At 37.2% G+C, this 20,584-nt stretch overlaps 1 protein-coding gene across 31 annotated transcripts in view; it reads right to left on the bottom strand.

Annotated features, from left to right (window-relative positions):
- Window positions 1-20,584, bottom strand: part of DNAH12 (dynein axonemal heavy chain 12) — a 190,347-nt gene that overhangs the window by 129,059 nt on the left and 40,704 nt on the right. For 22 of the 31 annotated variants that reach the window (XM_025272195.3, XM_044934354.2, XM_044934365.2 and 19 more), the window contains 8 exons: window positions 19,123-19,214; window positions 15,699-15,877; window positions 12,104-12,239; window positions 9,968-10,093; window positions 8,387-8,521; window positions 7,635-7,828; window positions 6,671-6,914; window positions 385-570 (listed from right to left, as the gene is read on the bottom strand). In XM_025272195.3, the coding sequence (XP_025127980.3) occupies window positions 385-570; window positions 6,671-6,914; window positions 7,635-7,828; window positions 8,387-8,521; window positions 9,968-10,093; window positions 12,104-12,239; window positions 15,699-15,877; window positions 19,123-19,214 (1,292 nt within the window). Of the gene's footprint in view, window positions 1-384; window positions 571-6,670; window positions 6,915-7,634; window positions 7,829-8,386; window positions 8,522-9,967; window positions 10,094-12,097; window positions 14,515-15,698; window positions 15,878-19,122; window positions 19,215-20,584 lie in introns of those variants that run through there. The other 9 variants (XM_044934358.2, XM_044934357.2, XM_044934359.2 and 6 more) reach the window with 8 other exon arrangements.

The following is a 20,584-nucleotide window of genomic DNA, read 5'->3' as shown; positions in this document are numbered from 1 at the left end:
CTGAAGATGTTTTCAGTGTATTCAAGAAGACTACAGGGCCATACTTACTCTGCCTAGAATACATACACATCACATGCCACATATACAGGCATCATTTCCATTCTTAGTGGAAAAAAATACATCTCAAAACTAGCATATCACCCATGCATATCAGAGTGTGGCAGAATTAAGAAGAGATCAAAGGAACCATTTCTACTCTGGATTCAGGACAAGGGAATCATACAGAAGTACAAACTTTGTGGGGGGGAAATACAAGTGGCCTTCTTCCACTTTTCCCCAGGTTCGCCCACTGCTATCCCGAACTATACATTCAACCACAGCTAAAACTATGATTTAATTAACAAACTCATCAAATAAGGTATTTTAGTAGATCTGCATATTTACCTTGCTTGCACCTGCACTTATCACTTCAAATTTGTCCAAGTATGGTGCAAGGTTTAATTTTAAAACTTTCCTCAGTGTAGTTCCAGAGTCTGGAGTTAAGTCATAGCCTACAATTTCTGATAACTGCTTCCAATGACGTGCTCTCATTCCTGGATTACAAAGGATAGAGACAGTAGGGATGTAATCCTATGATGAAAATGGAAAAAATAATGAGTCACTCACTTGACTTTCATACTCATACACTTGAAATTATGTAATATATTTAATGAGCCCATTTAATATTTAATGACTTAGATTCAGGAGGGGAGAGAAACTAACAAAATTATTCTAAAGTTCATCTGCACAAATAAACATGTAGAAATAACCAAGAAAACTAAAAGAGTGAAAAAAGGAGGGGTGGTGGAAAATGTTCTATAAGATATTAAAGTATATGCTACAACTACAATAATTAAAACTGTCACAGTATTATAGAAATACAAAGTCATGTTTATTCTATAATTATATGGAGAAAATGGCAACCCACTCCAGTGTTCTTGCCTGGAGAATCCCAGGGACGGCAGAGCCTGGTGGGCTGCCGTCTATGGGGTCGCACAGAGTCGGACACGACTGGAGCGACTTAGCAGCAGCAGCAGCAGCATATAGTATAACATAATATATAGCTATATACACACATACATAGCATAAACAGGAAGAAAGCCTGCACCAAAATACCAAAATATAACCATCTGGAAATAAAAAAATACTCAACAAGAATACTTAATTCATCGCTTTTGATACTGATATTAAAACATCTCCTTTACAATCAGGAACAACATAAGCACACCCATAATATTTCTAATCAACACTGTATTGAGTCTCCAGCCACTGAGGTAATATAAATAAATAAAATCTATGGAGGAGGGGTGGGATCAAGATGGCAGTGTAGGAAGACCCTGAACTCACCTCCTCTGATGGGCAAAAAAGAACAACAATGAAATAGGTGGAAGGGGTGGAGATGCAATCTAGTCAGAAACCAAACCCTGAGGTCAGTGACATACAAATGAAAAGAACGTTACAACTGCAGAGTTCCTCTCCAAGGAGCACGGGGTCTAAGACCCACTCTGGCCTCCCCTAGTCTTGCACTGGGAAGACAAGCCTCCAGAATGTTTGGCTTTGAAAGCCAGTTGGGCTTCCATTCAGGAGAGACAGAGGGTTACAGGAAACAAAGACTACGCCCTTAAAGGGTACAGGCAGAAGCTCACATGGTCCAAGTTCCAGCAAAGAGGCAGAAGTCTGACAGGCACCCGTGTCAGACCCACTGGCTGATTTTGGAGAGCCTATCAGAGAGGCAGGAGGCCTCTGGGACGCACCCTGGGGACAGAGATGCTGGTGGCAGCCATTGTGAGGATCACCAGCAAGTACCATTTAGGAACTCTCCCTCTGGCCTGTTAGTGCTGGGGGCTTGCCCTGGCCACTGGAGGGCCCACAGTCAAACACAGAGAGAGGCTGCCCCACCCACAGTGAGCCTGAAGCAGCACTGCCCAGCCGCACGCCAGCCTCACCAGGAGACTGCCATGCCCACCAGGGCACTGACAGCAACTGCATGAGTCACAGCATTGCAGCCAGACAGGCCAAGGGCCAGCCCCACTTATACCCTCAACAGTTAGCCCTTGCACAACATAAGGAAGTATGTGGTATGAATAGGGGACACCCCTGGAGCAGACAGGTCTAGTGCCAGAACTAGTGTGCTGCTGGGCCATACACGTTGTCTCCTATATAAGGTCACTTCTCCAAGATCAAGAGACCTAACAGTCCTATTCAATATACAAACGTGACCACAAGGAATTAGGCAAAATGAGGAGACAAGAGGAATATGTTCCCAACAAAGGAACAAGACAAAACCTCAGAAGAACTATATTAAATGCAAACAAGCAATCTACCCAATATAGAGTTCAAGGTAATATACAGATGCTCAGTGAACTCAGAAGAAGAATGGACAAACACAGAATTTCAACTAAGAGTTAGAAAATATAAAGACGAACCAGTGAAGAATATATTATATTAACTGAAATGAAAAATATGCTAGAAAGTATCAATAGTAGATAGGATAATACAGAAGGACAGATCAGGGATTTGGAAGACGGAGTAGCAGACATCACCCAAGCTAAGCAGGAAAAAAGAAAAAAAAGGATTTTAAAAAACAACGATAGTTTAAGAGACTTCTGAGACATCAAGTGTACTCACTTTCATGTTATAGGGGCTCTGGAAGGAGAAAATTGAGAGAAAGACTTCTTTGAGGAAATATTAGCTGAAAACTTCCCTACCTAGAGAAGGAAATAAATACCCTCCTCTAGGAAGCATAGAGAATATCAAACAAGATGAACCCAAACAGGTCCACACCAAGACACATTATAATTAAAAGAATCTTAAAAGCAGCAAGAGAAAAAAAAAAGCAGCAAGAGAAAAGCAACTAGTTATGTATTGTACAAGGGAACTCCCATAAGACCTTTAGCAGACTTTTCAACAGGAACTCTGCAGAAGGAAGTAGAACAATATATTCAAAATGATGAAAGGAAAAAACTACAACCAAGAAAACTTTATCTGGCAAGGTTATTTTTCAGATTTATCTTTGTCTCTGAAGAAGAGACAAAGACTTTCACAGACAAGCAAAAAGCTAAAAGAGTTTATCACCACCAAACAGATCTTACAACCAACGTTAAAAGAAATAACAAGCATAAATAAACAAAACTGTAAAAGGAAAAATCTTACTGGTAAAGGCAAACCTGAAGAAAAACTAGTTAATTAACCACTCATAAAGCTAGGAGGAAAGTTAAAAGACAAAAGCAGTAAAAATCATCTCTATCTGCAATAGCAGTTAAGGCAAAATTTAACAGATGTAAAAAGGATAAAACATTTGGGGAGGTTAGTGAAAATGTAAGGTATTCAAACTTAAGAAATCATCCATTTAAAATAGACATCTATAATAGGTTGTTATAAATGAACCTCCTGGTAACTACAAACCAAAACCATGTAACAGTTACCACAAAAAGAGAGAGCGAATGCATCACTGAAAACCCCAAACAGGAAATTTTAAAATACCATGAGACAAATGAAAATGAAAACATAATTTTCCAAAATCTATGGGACATAGTAAAAGCAGTTTTAAGAGGAAATTTTACAGCAAACAAGTCCACCTCAGGAAATAAGAAAATTCTCAGTCTAACCTTGACCTGAAGGAACTAGGAAAAGAAGAACAAACAAAACCCAAAGATAGTAGAAGGAAGGAAATAAGACCAGAGTGGAAATAAATAAAATAGAAACTAAAAATAAAAAAGAAAAAGATTAATGAAGCTAAGAGCTAGTTATTTTAAAAGATAAAATTGATAAACCTTTAACCAGACTCATTAAGAAAAAAAAAGAGAGCCCAAATAAAGAAAATCAGAAATGAAAGAGAGGTTACAACTGACACCACAGAAATACAAAGGATCGTAAGAAGCTACTGCAAACAATTACACACCATAAAATAGACAACCTAGAAAAAGTTAATAAAAATTCCTAGAAATGTAAAATCTTCCAAGACTGAATAAGGAAGAAATAGAAAATATGAACAGACTATCAGTAACGAAATTGCATTAGTAATAAAAAATGCCTAACAAAGAAAAGCCCAGGCCAGATGGCTTCACAGGTGAATTCCACCAAACAATTAAAGGGTTAACACTTTTCCTGAAACTATTCCAAAAAATTGCAGAGAAAGGAATGCTTCCAAATTTATTCTACAAGACCAGTTACCACCTGGATACCAAAACCAAAGAAAACACACAAAAAGAAAATTACAGGCAAACATCACTGATGAACATAGATGCAAAAATCCTCAACAAAATACGAACAAACTAAATTCAACAATTAATTAAAAGAATCATATATCATGATCAAGTGAGATTTATCCCAAGGATACATGGATGATTCAATATCTGCAAAGTAATCAATTGTAACCACATTAAAGAATAAAAATCATATGACCATCTCAATAGATACAGAAAAAGCTTTTGACAAAATTCAATATCCATTTATAATAATAAAAAAAAACTCTCAACAAAGTGACTATAGAGGGATCATACTTCAATATATTAAAGGCCATATATGACAAGCCCATAGCTATCATCAAACTCAATGGTGAAGAGCTGAAAACATTTCCTCTAAGTTCAGGAACAAGACAAAGTTGCTTACTCTAACCATTTTTATTCAATATAGTATTAGAAGTCCTAGTGACAACAGGGAGCACGAGTTTGATTCCTGGTTGAAGAACTAAGATCACATGTGCCCCAGACAAAAATAAAGAAAGAAAACAGCAGGGAAAAAAATTATTGATACTACTAGTGGTATGGGACAGTTTATCTTCCATCTCAAGATGACTTTCAGAGATTATGTTGGTGCACTGCTATGAAGACAGGAATAATGGATGTTGCTGATAAGAAAGGAAAAGAGGAGTATCATCTGGATAAATTTAAAACATAACCAAAGGCTTAAATGCTAACAGTAAACTATAACTAAATCTCTAACTGAAGAAAAAAGAAAGAAAATAAAAATTACTAATATTTGGAATGAAAAAGGAGTTACTCCTAAAGATTCCACAAACATTAAAAGATAATAAATAAATGTTATGAGCAACTTTATGGCAATAAATTTAACAGTTTTCAAAAATGGAAGATTTCCTTGAAAATTACAATTTACTAAAACTGACATAAAATTAACACAAAACCTGAATATTCCTATATCTATTTTGAAAAAATAAAACTGCTTTCAAAATCCTTCCCATAAAGTTCCAAGTCAATGGTATCACTGGCAAATGTTTCTCTAAAATATTTTTAAAAGAGATAATAACAATTTCATTCAAATCTCTTTTGGAAAATAGAATTTCCCGTTTGTTTCATAAGGTCAACATAATCCTGATAACAAAATTTGACAAAGATATTACGGGAAAATTAAGACCAACATCTATCCTGAATATAATCTCAAAAATCCTCAATAAAATATTAACATACAAAGTCTAGTCTTCCTAGTCCTGTTTCCAGAACTATTTATGTCCTATAAATCACTAAGAAAAAGACCAACCATTAAATAAAAAAATAGACAATGATAAGACCAAATAGTTCACAAGCAAAGAAATACAAAATATTCCTAAATATATTAATTTATGCTTAACACTTTATGTAATAAGAAAAATGAAATTCTACTAGTAGATTTCCAAAAACCCAAGAATGATGACACTCTGTTGTCAAGGTTGGTGTAAATATATATTGGTAAAACCCATACAGAAGGTAATTCAACTATAGACTTGAACCTGAAATTTACTCTTTGGCAATTTACCTTGCAGTTCCCACTTCATACTTAGAAATTTTTACACTAATATATAATATTTATAGGTGTAAAAAATAATGAAAAAACTCTATATACAACAAGAAAAGATTTCTAAGATAAATTAACCAAAACAATGGGGAAAATAATACATACAGTATGTTAATTTTATGTAAAAAGATAGGAGGTTTAGAAAATATATTCATATTGTTATATGTGTTAAAAAAAAACTCTTAAGTATACAAAAGAAAGTAATAACATAGCAAGGAGATTGTTCAGGTGTATCTTTTTAATATTTTTAAGCCATGTATATTTATTAAATATTAAAAATATTTTTTTCAGGGAGCTCACAGAATCTCTGAGAGTGCTAGACATGGACTGGAACAGTGCTGAAAATCCCGTGACAGTTTGCACTCTGAGCATGCTGACAGTGGAAACGTGGCTCTACCACTCGTATGAACCACTGCCTTGGGAAGGTGGATGCATTATCTACTGCCACAAAAACTGTTACTATCCTCTCTTTATCAATGAGGTGACTGAGACATGAGAGGTTAAATATCTTACACAAGGGGCATATTGCCATTACTAAGCACAGAATTGTGATATAAACCTAGGTAGTATGACTTCAAAGCTTTCTCAGGTAACTGGGAGTCTGTGCTGCTGCTCATAGTATAGGCTAACTTGTTTATTCAGTAATTTTTTTATCCTCCTCATATCAGTGTACCTGGTCATTATAGTCTTTTCTATTTGTCAAGCATGTTCTCGCATGTTCTGTGAAGGGACTGATTATGAGGACTTCCTCAGGACAGAATTAAGTATGTATTAAGAAATAGATCAAGTTTTCTGGAGTCGGCTTTGGTTTTGCTTTCCAGTTTTTCTGTTTCTCTCCATTAGCACTTGCTGCAAACAGTTCCAGCAGGGCTTTCTAAAATGTCATTACATGTGTGCGTACCTTAAAAACTTTTATCTGCTCCATTACTGTAGTGCACATAGTAATGGTAGGATTCTCTTTTGGTTCCTCTTCAAGTTTCTCTTCTTCCAGAGATCGTCTTTTTGCTGCTTTTCTTTTTTCTTGTAATTCCTTCTTTTGCTTTGTTTGGAAAAATTTCAGAGTCTTAAAAATTTCCCGGGAAAATTCCTCTACATCAGTTTCCATGGCTTCCCCATTAAGGTCCAAAAACCCTCCATCCATCCACCTGAAAGAAAAAATAATATTAAACTCAGAGACTTTTGGTGTGTTAAGAGGCCTTAGGCTAGGTCCTTCATTTTGTGTGTGTTTTTTTTAATATAAATTTATTTATTTTAATTGGAGGCTAATTACTTTACAATATTGTATTGGTTTTGCCATACATCAACATGAATCCGCCACGGGTATACACATGTTCCCCATCCTGAACCCCCCTCCCACCTCCCTCCCCGTACCATCCCTCTGGGTCATCCCAGTGCACCAGCCCCAAGCATCCTGAGCAAGAGCAGTTAACTAACCGTTTTTCTCAGTCACACAGAGCTAATGACAGAGATAATACTAAATCCACCACTTAAGCTATGCTGCATGTGCTAAAATATGAATCAGATTGTCAATGGACAATTAATGGTACCCAAATAAAATGTTGATTTGACTCTATACTTCTAATTTTTGGTGTTAAGCATGAGTCAAATCAACTAACTGCATTAAAAATGGAATCAAATCTGGAAAACCCAAATGAGACTTAATTAGATATTATATTAATAAGGTTAGGTGGTACCCTAGCAACATTTGACACTTCTCCTATATGATATTTGGTCTTTCTATCAAATGGACTGGTAAGTCCTACTTTTAAACACTTAGCCAACAACAACAGCAATAAAAATCAATGTATGTTTTATAAATCTTTTTATATCTTTGCTGAACTGTTTATTATATTACCAGAAATTACCGTTTTTCTGTTCGTTGCCACTTCAAAACTAAATTAAAAAACTTCTGATAGGGCTCAATGTTAACTTTTAATTTATCCAGTTCAGGATATTTTGTCAGTTCCCATTTGAAAAGTTCCTCTTCTTTATTAATAAACTGAACTGCTTCTTCAGATTCCTGAATACGTTTTTGTAGTTGTCTTACATCTGTCACATACTGAAAGCAAAGCATTTTTCATTTCAAGAAGTACCCAAGCAATGTTATAAAAATAAGATTAAACAATACTTCATAGGCTATGTCCTTGCATATGTATATAGCGGCTTTATATATCAACTGGACAGCAATATTATGACAGAAAGCAAAAAATGGCTATGTCTACTTAACAAAAAGAAAACTAACCCACAAAAAAGGTTACATAATTAGCAGCAGTTCCAGGCCCCTTTTTGCCTTAGTAAGCACATGCTTTTCTATATTATACAAACATGCCTGCTAGCGTGCTAAGTTGCCTCAGTCTTGTTTCACTCTTAGCAACTCTGTGGACTGTGCCCTGCCAGGCTCCTCTGTCCATGAGATTCTCCAGACAAGTAGACTGGAGTGGGTTGCCATGCCCTCCTCCAGAGGATCTTCCTGACCCAGGGATCAAACCCACATCTCTTCTGTCTCCTGCACTGGCAGGCAGGTTCTTTGCCACTGGAGCCACCTGGGAAGCCCTATACAGACATGTCCTATACTCATCTACCAGCCTGCCACAGCTACTGTCTATGTTTTTCAGACCTGTTGCATGCGGTCCAACTCTGCAAATTCTGCAAACTCTTCCATGCGCCGTGATTCCTTTTCTACTTCCAAAATCAGTTTCTCTCTCTTTGCTATTAGTTCATTTTCTTTTCTATGTTTAGCATTCTCAATGAGCTTTAAAAGAAAACAATTAAATCATGTTAATTATTTTGCTACAAAGCAAAGAATGATCAAATGAGAAATCTGAATGCTCTGTACAGTAACAAAACACATCAGCAAAGTAAAAGTAAAATGTTGTACAAAAATAAAACATTGATTGATATGAAAGGAAAAGAATAATAAATTACACAGAAAAAATTTTCTGTATCTCCAAAGTGACCATAATAATTCTTATTTTAAGTAGATATTTTAACTGTTTAACAGATTCTGGGAAAATAATAAAACCTACCATATATCGAGCATTTCTTATGTCAAGAATTATTAAACACTTTACCTACATTACCACAAGTATTATATCCTCATTTCAGAGATGAAGAAATTTAAGCGTATAGAGAGATTCAGAGGCATGTCCAATGTCACAAGATCATGAAAGTCAAAATCTGGATTAGAACTCGGGCTTATCTGACTGAAGTCTATGCTTTCAATTACTATACTATCTCACTTCCCAGTTTAGGGAAAGCTAGCTTAAATTAGGACTTTTACAAAATTTGAACTATATTCAGTATTAATATAAAATCCTGAATCTGCAACTTCCTCCTGAGAAAGTTGCTTAACTTCTCTGAGACACATTTTTCTCAGCTATGAAATGGGGGAAATAGAAGCACCTGGGATTTTTGTCAGTATTAAATGATTTAATAAATGGAGAGTACTGAGCACAGTGCTTATGATTATTAGTCTTTTAGTAATTTCCTTTTTTTTTAATTTATTTATTTTGGCTGTGTTGGGTCCTCACTGTGGCTCGAGGGATCTTCACTGGGGCATGCAAACTTCTTAGTTGTAGCTTGAGAACTCTTAGTTATGGCCAGGGATCAAACTGCAGTCCCCTGCATTGGGAGCATGAAGCCTAGCCACTGGATGACCAGGAACCCCCCCTATTATTAATTTGATAATAGTTCTAACTTTTTAATGTCAGTCCCACTTTTTAAAACCTTGTGGGTTAAGCCTGTCTTAAGCCTGCAGGGCCATAAATGTTGCTAATCCCAAACTCATACTGACACATGAAGTTACTTTTTAAAATAGATGGCAAGGGTCTACTCCCCTGGTGGCACAGTGGATGGGAATTTACCTGCCAGGAGATGGGGGTTTGATCCCCAGTCTGGGAAGATTCTGCACGCCTCAGAGCAACTAATCCTGTGCCACAACGACTGAAGCCTGTGAGCCCTACAGACTGTGCTCCACAACAAGAGAAGCCACCCAAGGAGAAGCCACCACAACTAGAAAGCAGCCCCCACTCTCTGCAACTAGAGAAAGCCCACATGTAGCCAAAAATAATTAAACAAATATAGCAGTGTGTAACGTCAAAAAAAAAAAAAAAGTAGATGGCAACTATGTATGAAAATTAAATGAACATTGAACTTAAAATATCAGAATACAAAAATATATAAGGAAAAATATATTTACCTCATCATTTTCATCAAAGATGGGATTAATTTTCCAGGGCCACATAAGGACAGCTGAATTTAAAGCTAAGTCTTCTGGAGGAAATAGAAATACATCTAAAAAGTAACTCATCCGGCGTTTGGATTCCTACAGAAGAAACTCCAGATATGTTAAACCATGTAGAATGGAAGTGAAAGTCACTCAGTCATGTCCAACTCATTGCGACCCCATGGACTATACAGTCCATGGAATTCTCTAGGCCAGAATACTGGAGTGGGTAGCCATTCCCTTCTCCAGGGGATCTTCCCAACCCAGGGATGGAACCCAGGTCTCCCGCACTGCAGGTGGATTCTTTACCAGCTGAGCCACAAGGGAAGCCCTAAAGCATTATGAAAAAGAGAAACAACAATTTCTAATACTTTTTCAAATTTCAATCTGACTCAGATTATTAACTGATATTTCATATCACCCAAATCACATGGGTATTTCAATAACTATAGGATTATTTATCTGGCTTCATAGCACACAATTGAAGACTTTTATAGTAAGAGCATTTAATTTGCTCCCTGGTGGCTCAGATGGTAAAGAATCTGCCTGCAATGCAGGAGATCCAGATTTGATCCCTGGATTGGGAAGATCCCTGAAAAAGGGAATGGCAACCCACTGCAGTATTCTTGCCTAGAGAATACAATGGACAGAGGAGCTTGGCAAGCTACCGTCCATGGGGTCACAAAGAGTCGGACACGAATGGAGGACTAACACACACACAAACACATACCAAAATTAAAGCTTTTTAATAGTTTTCACTTGCAATTGACTTAAGATAAAAGTTCTTGATTATCCATGTATATGGCTGAAAATGGTGATCAAACATGCATTTTTCCAGCAACTCTGTTGTTTTTTTTAAAAGGATTTTACAGTTTTATTCTTATATATTTAATTTTTTAATCTTTGGTGGCAAAGATTTTAACATCTTTTATTTTGTTTTACATCTTCAATAACAGTACCACTTCTTTTGCCTACCATTGAAAGTGAAAGTGAAGTCGCTCAATCGTGTCCGATTCTTTGCGACCCCATGGACTGTAGGCTACCAGGCTCCTCTGTCCGTAGGATTTTCCAGGCAATAGTACTGGAGTGGATTGCCATTTCCTTCTCCAGGGGATCTTCCCCACCCAGGGATTGAACCCGGGTCTCCCGCATTGTAGACAGACGCTTTACTGTCTGAGTCACCAGGGAAGTCCTACCATTAGCACATAACAATTGTCCAGAAAGAGTTTAGAAGTGACTGGCAAAAAAAAAAAAAAAAAATCTTTAAAATCAATAGATTTACCTGAATAAGACTAAATATCTTTACCCCTTATAACCTGCATTGATCTGTATGCAGTGCTGTAATTTTTAAGAACTGAAATACAGATTCAAAGGCTAATTTAAGAGTTTTTGTTTGAGATACACATAGGATGTATATGTATATAATATATATAATGTTCAGAATGCATTATATATGTATTATATTGCACATAGAAATTAACCCAATAAAACCTGATTCATATAACTAGCTGTATTAATAGATTAAAGGAGAAAATGCACAAGATCATACCAATAGATGCAAAAAATAAAATTCAACATCCAATCATAATAATGTTTTTAAATTAATTTTTATTGGAGTATAGTTGATTTATAATGTGTTAGTCTCCTGTGTATAGCAAGTCTCTATATCACTGGATCACCAGGGAGGCCCCCTGCATCTCATATTTTTAAACAAAAATTAGAGTATAATATAGGTGAATAGGTATATAACCTTGTGTAGGGGAAGGCACGAGCATATGTACTACTAAATGTAGAAACTATAAAAGAAAATATCTTTTAAACCTTTGTTAAGGATGCACATATGGAGGAACTAAAGGAAAAAAATGATTACTGTAGAAACCAGGTTGACACCTCTAGGAGGTGGAGAAAGGGAAGTAATTATGGTCAGAAAGTCATATACAAAGGATTTCTAGGGTGCTGGCAATATCCTATTTCTTCACCTGGGTGGTGGCAACATAGGTGTTCACTTTATAACTGTGTTTAACCATATGTGTTATTCATTTTCAATATGTGTACCATATTTCACAATGAAAAAAAATTTTTTTAATATGTAGATTAAAAAATTCTTACCTTGATCCGTGAAACCAACTCCTGAATTCTTACAGTTCGGGCTTTTTCTACATAAGATATAAGCTCCATCATTTCCTCTGTTGTCTCAGGAACTTTTAATGCATGCTCTTTAACTGCTTCAAATTCACTGCAAATACTGACATAATACCTTGCTTTATTATAGGTACAGTAATTAATGCTATATTACACTCAATTATGATTACTATAAAATAGGCACTGTGATCCTAAAAATAATCAGTTAGGCATCTTAAAATATTTAAGTATAACTTAACTGACACAACTCAGGATACACCATAGATTTATAAAATCTATAAAATTAAGGCAACATTTTCAGTGTAAAATAGAGCAAGCACGCTTTGGATGGATCAGGCGGCTCTATATCTAAATCCTGCCTCAGCTGCTACTAGCTTTGAATATTTGTGAATTAAATGAAGTTATTAAATTCATCTTGTGGGATTGTTGTGATACAATAATGAATAATGAATGCAAAAGAGCCCAGTGCATAGTACACTCTCAATTACTGGTAACTATGGTGTTAGTATAATCATCAGCTTAATTATTACTAGTAGTAGTAATGTCCCTTGTGAAACATGGCAACTGAAAAGATCAAATCTCTGCATACATTTTTAAAATCCATGATTCTTTCAGAAAGTCTACATATGTATGAATCTATTAATAGATACCCTATACCTATACCCATTATTTAACTAAGATATATTTCATAGAATTTTTTCCCTATGCTTTGCAGTATCAGTATTGTCATGCCATTGCTAGAAATATCAGAAAAACTCCTTGCAAAAACAAAGTACAAAAGAGGTAAGTGATTTTTAAAATAAATTTTAGTTCATGCAGGTATTTCATTTATACTATGTAATTATACTTATTCATTCATTTAATAAATAATTGAATACCTGCAGTGTGCTAAGCAAAGTTCTAAGCATTGGAGATATAACACCAAATAGATCAAGTCCCTATCATCATAAAGCTTACATTCAAGTTGATGAGAGAGACAAAAAATACATAAATACATAACACAGTGTTAGATGGTAAAAAGTTCTGTGAAGAAAAAAAATCAGTAAAGGGATAAAGAATAATGGAGTATAGAAAAGGAACCAGTATTTTATTTAAAGTGACCAGGAATGATCTCTCAAGAGAGGTGATAATTCAAAATGAGAGAAAGAAAAAGAAGAGTCATACAAATATCAGGGGAAAAGCTTCCAAGGAAGAAAAATAACAAGGATAAAAGCCTGAGGTAGCAAAAAGCTTCAAATAAATAAAAATTGGGAATGGCAAGCAGAGCAGTGTGAATGCAAAAAAGAGGATAGAACATGAAGTTGTAGAGATGAACAGAAATCAGATCACGTAGGGCTTGACAGTATTTTTTTAAAGCTTTTTTGTTGTTGTTGTGAATCATTTTTTAAGTCTTTATTGACTTTGTTACAATATTACTTCTGCTTCACTTTTTGGTTTTTTGGCCATGAGGCATGTAGGATCTTAGCTCCCTCACCAAGAATCCAACCTACACCCCCTGCATGAGAAGGCAAATTCTTAACCATTGGATCGCCATGGAAGTTCAATGGTTAATTTTCGATTATCAATATTTTAAGAGTGGCTTCCCTGGTGGTCTAGTTGTTGGGAGTCCACCTGCCAATGCAGACGACACGAGTTCGATCCCTGGTCCAGGAAGATCCCACATGCCAGGTGGCAACTAAGCCAATGTGCCACAACTACTGAGCCTGAGCTCTAGAGCCTGTGCTCTGCAACAAGAGAAGCTACCGCAGTAAGAAGCCCGCTCCCTGCAAAGAAGAGTAGTACACACTTGCTGCAATTTAGAAAGCCTGTGCACAGCAACAAAGACTCAGCACAGCCAAAAATAAACATTAATAAATAAATCTTTAAAATTATTTAGAAAAATAGTTTTTTAGAAGGATATATTAATGTTGATAATGCAAAAAATAAGCAGATGATTCTACTGTGGGTGCTTTCTTCTTACTAGAGCAGAATCTGAGTCCCTTTGGAGCAACAATACAATTAAAAGAAAAGGAGGTAGAAGTTCCATGGCAGTCCAATGGCTAGGACTGCATGCTTCCACTGCAGGAGGCACAGGCTTGATCCCTGGTCAGGGAACTAAGATCCCCCATGCTCTGTGGCACGGCCAAAAGCAAAACAAAACAGAAAAGGAAAGAGGGCAAATAAGATTAGAGAGAGCAAGTTTGCCCAAGCAGATACTAAACCAAACTGTGAAGTAAGAGAATTGCTGGAGAAGGAAATGGCAACCCACTCCAGTATTCTTGCCTGGAAGAATTCCATGGACAGAGGAGGCTGGCGGGCTGCAGTCCATGGGATTACATGACTGAGCATGTGTGCATGAGGGTGGAGGGTGACAGGTTGGTAGCAATAAACAGGTAGAACTAAAAAAAAAAAAAGGAAAGAAAATTGCTCTTTATTATTAATTTATTTAATAAATTATGCTTAACATAGTGGTACACATTTCCTCCTTTTAAAGAAAACTATTTATTTATTTATTTGGCTACACCAGGTCTTAGTCGTGGCACGCGGGATCTTTCATTTGTGGCACGTGGGATCTAGTACCCTGACCAGGGGTCGAACCTGGGCCCCCTGCATTGGGAATAGAGAGTCTTAGCAACTGGACCACCAGGGAAGTTCCCATTTCCTTCTTTTGATGTTACCTAATTCATATAAGGAACTTAGGAAGAAACCAAAGCATGAACGAGGCAGAGGAAAATGGACAACTTTTCAACTGCTCTTCTGCCATGAGTTTATAATAAGACAGTTGCTTGTTGAAAGTAGTAGAATTTTCCAGAAAAGTGACCAATATTACAAAAGTAAACACCAAAAAGTCGTGTCAAACATAAATCATTTTTAAAATTAACTATGGTATTGTCATTGCCACTACTCAATGGGATTGTTGAAAGGAAGTGTCTAATACTTTACCATATCATTATGTAATAAAATTTTGTACAAAATATGGCTAACCAATACTTAACTTTATGACAGTCATATTTTTTTATTGACTTGAAAATATTTATTGATGTGATAGCTCCCTTTCTTGGGTACCTATTCTCTGCCAAGCATGGTGCTAAATCCTTTACAAATGTTATCTGTGATCCAAACATCAGTTCTGCAAGGCAAGGTATTATTTTTCATAACTGGCACAGCAGGAAATTGAAGCTCAGGGAAATTAAGTAACTCGCCTAGAGTCATTTCATGTCATTTTCATGGTAGAGCCAGGATTCAAATCCAAGTCTCTCTGATTTCAAAGCATATAATTTTCTCATATTGCTTCTGGGAAAATAAACAGCTAACGTTTCTTGAGTACCATGTTCTAGGCACTGTGCTAAGTGCTTTATATAAATATTAGCTTTAATCCTTATTGAAGTTGGAGAAAAAACATTGTAAGCACTTATATTTTAATCTTATATTTTTAAACAAGAATTGCTATTAGCAAACTATCTGGTTGGCCAAAAATTCATTTGGGTTTTCCTGTAAGGAGACCAGTGGAATTTTTTATTTTTTGACAACCCAATATCTCTTTTACTCTAAAATTCTGAGTTTGGCAACTGATTCTACTTACTTTTCATTTTCTTTCCTATGTTTTGAAGCTATATCATTTAGCAACATGTTTGCAAAGGTTCTTGCTTTGTTTGTTAGGCCTGTCTTCAAATCTTCACAATCCAAACGCACCATAGGGAAATGAATCCACTGAGGCAAAAGCATTATTTCGGAAGCAAGATTGAAAAATTTTCCTATAAACTTTAAAAAAGGATTTAAAACAAAAATGGTTAGAATTTTCAAATTAATCTCTGATTTGACAGTACAGTATTATGGTGAAATTCTTAATTATATCCTATAGTATAAATCCATTTATATTTGCTAAGGGATTAAATTTCTTTCCATTGTTGCACCAACTTTTTCCCCCCTGTCCTTTCATTAAGGAATTTACCAATTTAACAGTAAACATCCAATACAACTGAGTGACTAACACATTATTTTAAAAACAAAGATTTAATTTTAAACCACTGAAAATGGTCATAAGAGTATACAGAAAATGAACAAACATATATTGGTGAAACTTTATGAAAATTTAGAAGGAAAAGTGAGAATCTGTGGTATTTAAACCTGGATTTCTCCCTCCCACCCTGCTGCCAGCTCAGAATGTGGAAACTCCACTCCAGACAAGTACAGTCAAGAACAGAGGGCTCCCTCACCACCCAGGTTTCAGTTGGCTGGCTTAACTAGTTTTGTTAAAGCTAGGTTCTTGGTGAATGTAATTGGAAGGTGGGAACTCCCTTGTACCACACAAATACCACTCATGGAAGGGAGGGTCAATCTTGGTCATGGTACCACTGAGAATACTGAGACACCAATCACACTTGCCCTCGCTGGGAAGGTGGCAGCTCCATAGCAGAAAAGAGACAAGGCTAACCTCAGGTTAGTACTCTCTACTCCACTGAGCCTGGGCTTCCCAGATGGCACTAGTGGTAAAGAACCTGCCTCCAATACAGGAGACACCGGAAATGCGAGTTTAGTTCCCTGGGTTGGGAAGATGCCCTGGAGAACATCATGGCAACCCACTCCAATATTCTTGCCTGGAAAATCCCATGGACAGAGGAGCCTGGCAGACTACAGTCCACAGGGTCTCAAAGAGTCAGACATGACTGAAGTGACTTAGAATGCACACACTCCATTAAGTGCTCGACTTCTTCAGTGGGATTGTCACTGAGAGAAGCCTATCACTATCCCCATTCCCAGCTCCAAGGCCTTGGCTCAGACATTTTGCCTGGAAGGGAAGGAGAAGCATGTCATAAAATAGATACCTCCTAATCTTTTCCCAAAGGAATTGACTTCAGTTGCAATAGAACATGGAAAAATTCAAGCCTAACTGTGCCCTCAAAAACAGTGGAGGTTGTGGCAAGGAGCAACTTTGAGGAAGGTTCAGTGATTTGGTGAAGATTCTGGCTAAATCATAGACCAGCTAGTTTGAGAGAAAGAGCCAGGGAAGGAGACTGTTGGTATGATCCCTCCTGGGATAGAATAACCATCAAACACTGACTCTGGCAACTGCTTTTTCAAGGGAGTCTGAATTTGATTACAGTAGAGCAAGTTATACCTCTATGGAATTGTTGAAAACAATACAGCAATTAACCAGCAGTATGTGAAGACTAACAGCTACGTATAGCCAGAGAAAGAGAGAAGAAAGACATTTGAAACCGTAGCCTTTCCAGGATGACTTTCGGCATACCCAACACTGTGGCTCCCTGAGGAGCGACACTCGGTACTTCAGAGGGTGTGGGGAGCAAAACAGACTTCACTAAAATAATCTGCCCAGTCTCTAAACAAATAAACAAGCTAATAAAAATAGCAAACTGGAAGAGAGACCAGTGCCTGGAGTTGCTACAATATATTACCTAAAATGTCCGGATTCCAACAGAAAATTATGAGACATACAAAAAAACAAGAAAGCAGGACCCATACATTGGTAAAACAAAACAAAATAAAAAAACACAGTCAGGGACTTCCCTAGCATTCCAGTGGTTAAGACCTGAGTTTCCAATGTAAAGGCCATGAAAGATTCCCACAGGATGGTTGAAGATCCCGTGTGCCACAGCTAAGACCCAAAGCAGCCAAATAAATAAATAAAAATAAATATTTTTTAAAATATTAATGGAATTTTTCACAGAACTAGAACACAATTATTCTAAAATTTGTACAGAAACACAAAATACCCTAGATATTGTATTCCTAACTACCTATTCTTCAGCTGTACCTGTGTACTTAGTCACTCAGTTGTGTCCAACTCTTTCCCAACCCATGAAATGTAGCCCCACCAGGCTCCTCTGTTCATTCTTCAGCCATTTGGGGTTTATTCAACGTTCTCTGAATACCTCTAAATACTTTTGGCCCTGTCTTATGTTACATTGGAGAGGGCAATGGCACCCCACTCCAGTACTCTTGCCTGGAAAATCCTATGGACGGAGGAGCCTGGTAGGCTTCAGTCCATGGGGTCGCGAAGAGTCAGACACGACTGAGCGACTTCACTTTCACTTTTCACTTTCATGCATTGGAGAAGGAAATGGCAACCCACTCCAGTGTTCTTACCCGGAGAATCCCAGGGACGGGGGAGCCTGGTGGGCTGCCGTCTATGTGGTCGCACAGAGTCGGAACGACTGAAGCGACTTAGCAGTAGCAGTAGCAGTATGTTACATTTCCCCTCTTCTTCACCTATAAACTATTTCAAAGCCCAGCCCACTTTTCACTTTTTCTAGAAATCTTCATCAATTTATTGACGCAAAAGTAGCCATTCCTTCTTCTGAGGTTCCCTACCACTTTGTCCCTATCTCCATTCTAGTACTAATTTCAATATATTACAGTTGGGCTTCCCTGGTAGCGCAGTTGGTAAAGAATCCTCCTGCAATATAGGAGACCCCAGTTCAATTACTGGATCGAAGAAGATCCCCTGGAGAAGGGATAGGCTACCCACTACAATATTCTTGGGCTTCCCTTGTGGCTCATCTCATAAAGAATCCGCCTGCAATGAGGGGAGACCTGGGTTCAATCTCTGAATTGGGAAGATCCCCTGGAGAAGGGAAAGGCTACCCACTCTGGTATTCTGGATTGGAGAATTCCATGGACTGTATAGTCCATGGGGTGGCAGAGTCGGACACGACTAAGCAACTTTCACTTTCACAGTTGTTATTTCTATGTCTGGTTTCCATGTTCAATATAAGCTCTTGAGGATAATGTTTATATATTATTTATTTTTGCATAACCAAAATATTGCTATATGTCTGAATGTGATGAAAAGCATTTTTGTTGAATCAATGAATGAGCTAAATGAATAAGGGAATTATTAGATGAACATATGAGTTTACTAGAATGATGTTTTGAATAAGAAATCCTATTAACTCAGACCGATGCATTTATTTTTTAGAATAAAAAATCTTAACTTTAAAAATAAATTCAAAAAAGCATTAATGAAAAACAGAATTAACACATACCTTTGTGTATTCATCAAAAGTATGATCCTCTGCCTGAAAAGTCTGTATCAGCTTAACAGCAGTCCCATCAATGAGCCAACTGTACTTTTCAACTGAAAATTAATAATCTAATTTAAATCTCAATTATACTCTTTTAAAAAGATAAAGTGCTTTTTATATAGTCATAGACTAGAGCAGCCTATTTAATTAAATATTATTAATAGACTAACAACATACATTAACATGAATAGATGTAATAACATAAAATAAAACTAACAAGCCAACCAGATTAAAGTAGACTTTTAAAATAAAAATAATAGTTTATATAAAATAACTTAGAGGTACAGATAAAACTTCCTTGGTGACTCAGACAATAAAGAATCTGCCTGTAATATGGGAGACCTGGGTTCGATCCTTGGGTTGGGAAGATCCCGTGGAGAAGGGTATGACTACCTACTCCAGTATTCTTGCCTGGAGAATTCCACAGACAAAGAAGCCTGAGCCTGGTGGGCTCAGTCCAGGGGGTCACAAAGAGTCGCACACAACTGAGTGAATAACATTTTCAACACTACTCTGAACTAATAATGCTTTTAAGGGCTTCCCAGATGGTGCAGTAGTTAAGAATCTGCCTGCCAATGCAGGAGATGCAGGTTCAATCCCTGGGTCAGGAAGATTCCCTGGAGTAAAAAATGGCAACCCACTTCATTTTTCTTGCCTGGAGCATTCCATGGACAGAGGAGCCTGGAGAGCTACAGTTCATGGGCTTGCAAAGAGTCGGATATGACTGAGTGACTAACACTTTCACAGATCAGATCAGATCAGTCGCTCAGTCGTGTCTGACTCTTTGAGACCCCATGAATCGCAGCACGCCAGGCCTCCCTGTCCATCACCAACTCCCGGAGTTCACTCAGACTCACGTCCATCGAGTCAGTGATGCCATCCAGCCATCTCATCCTCTGTCGTCCCCTTCTCCTCCTGCCCCCAATCCCTCCCAGCATCAGAGTCTTTTCCAATGAGTCAACTCTTCGCATGAGGTGGCCAAAGTACTGGAGTTTCAGCTTTAGCATCATTCCTTCCAAAGAAATCCCAGGGCTGATCTCCTTCAGAATGAACTGGTTGGATCTCCTTGCAGTCCAAGGGATTCTCAAGAGTCTTCTCCAACACCACAGTACAAAAGCATCAATTCTTCGGTGCTCAGCCTTCTTCACAGTCCAACTCTCACATCCATACATGACCACAGGAAAAACCATAGCCTTGACTAGAAGGACCTTTGTTGGCAAAGTAATGTCTCTGCTTTTGAATATGCTATCTAGGTTGGTCATAACTTTCCTTCCAAGGAGTAAGCGTCTTTTCACAGATAAGCCAGTTAATAAAAAGTTCTGGTTAACAGAATGTCAAATAACAACTATTTATCCTGACACCATAACATACTGACCCCATAACATACTTGAAGAGATGATTAAGCTGAAATTGTTAGAAATTA

Source organism: Bubalus bubalis, chromosome 21, assembly GCF_019923935.1.
Source record: "Bubalus bubalis isolate 160015118507 breed Murrah chromosome 21, NDDB_SH_1, whole genome shotgun sequence".
Taxonomy (NCBI): domain Eukaryota; kingdom Metazoa; phylum Chordata; class Mammalia; order Artiodactyla; family Bovidae; genus Bubalus; species Bubalus bubalis.
This window is presented reverse-complemented; position numbering and strand designations above follow the sequence as displayed.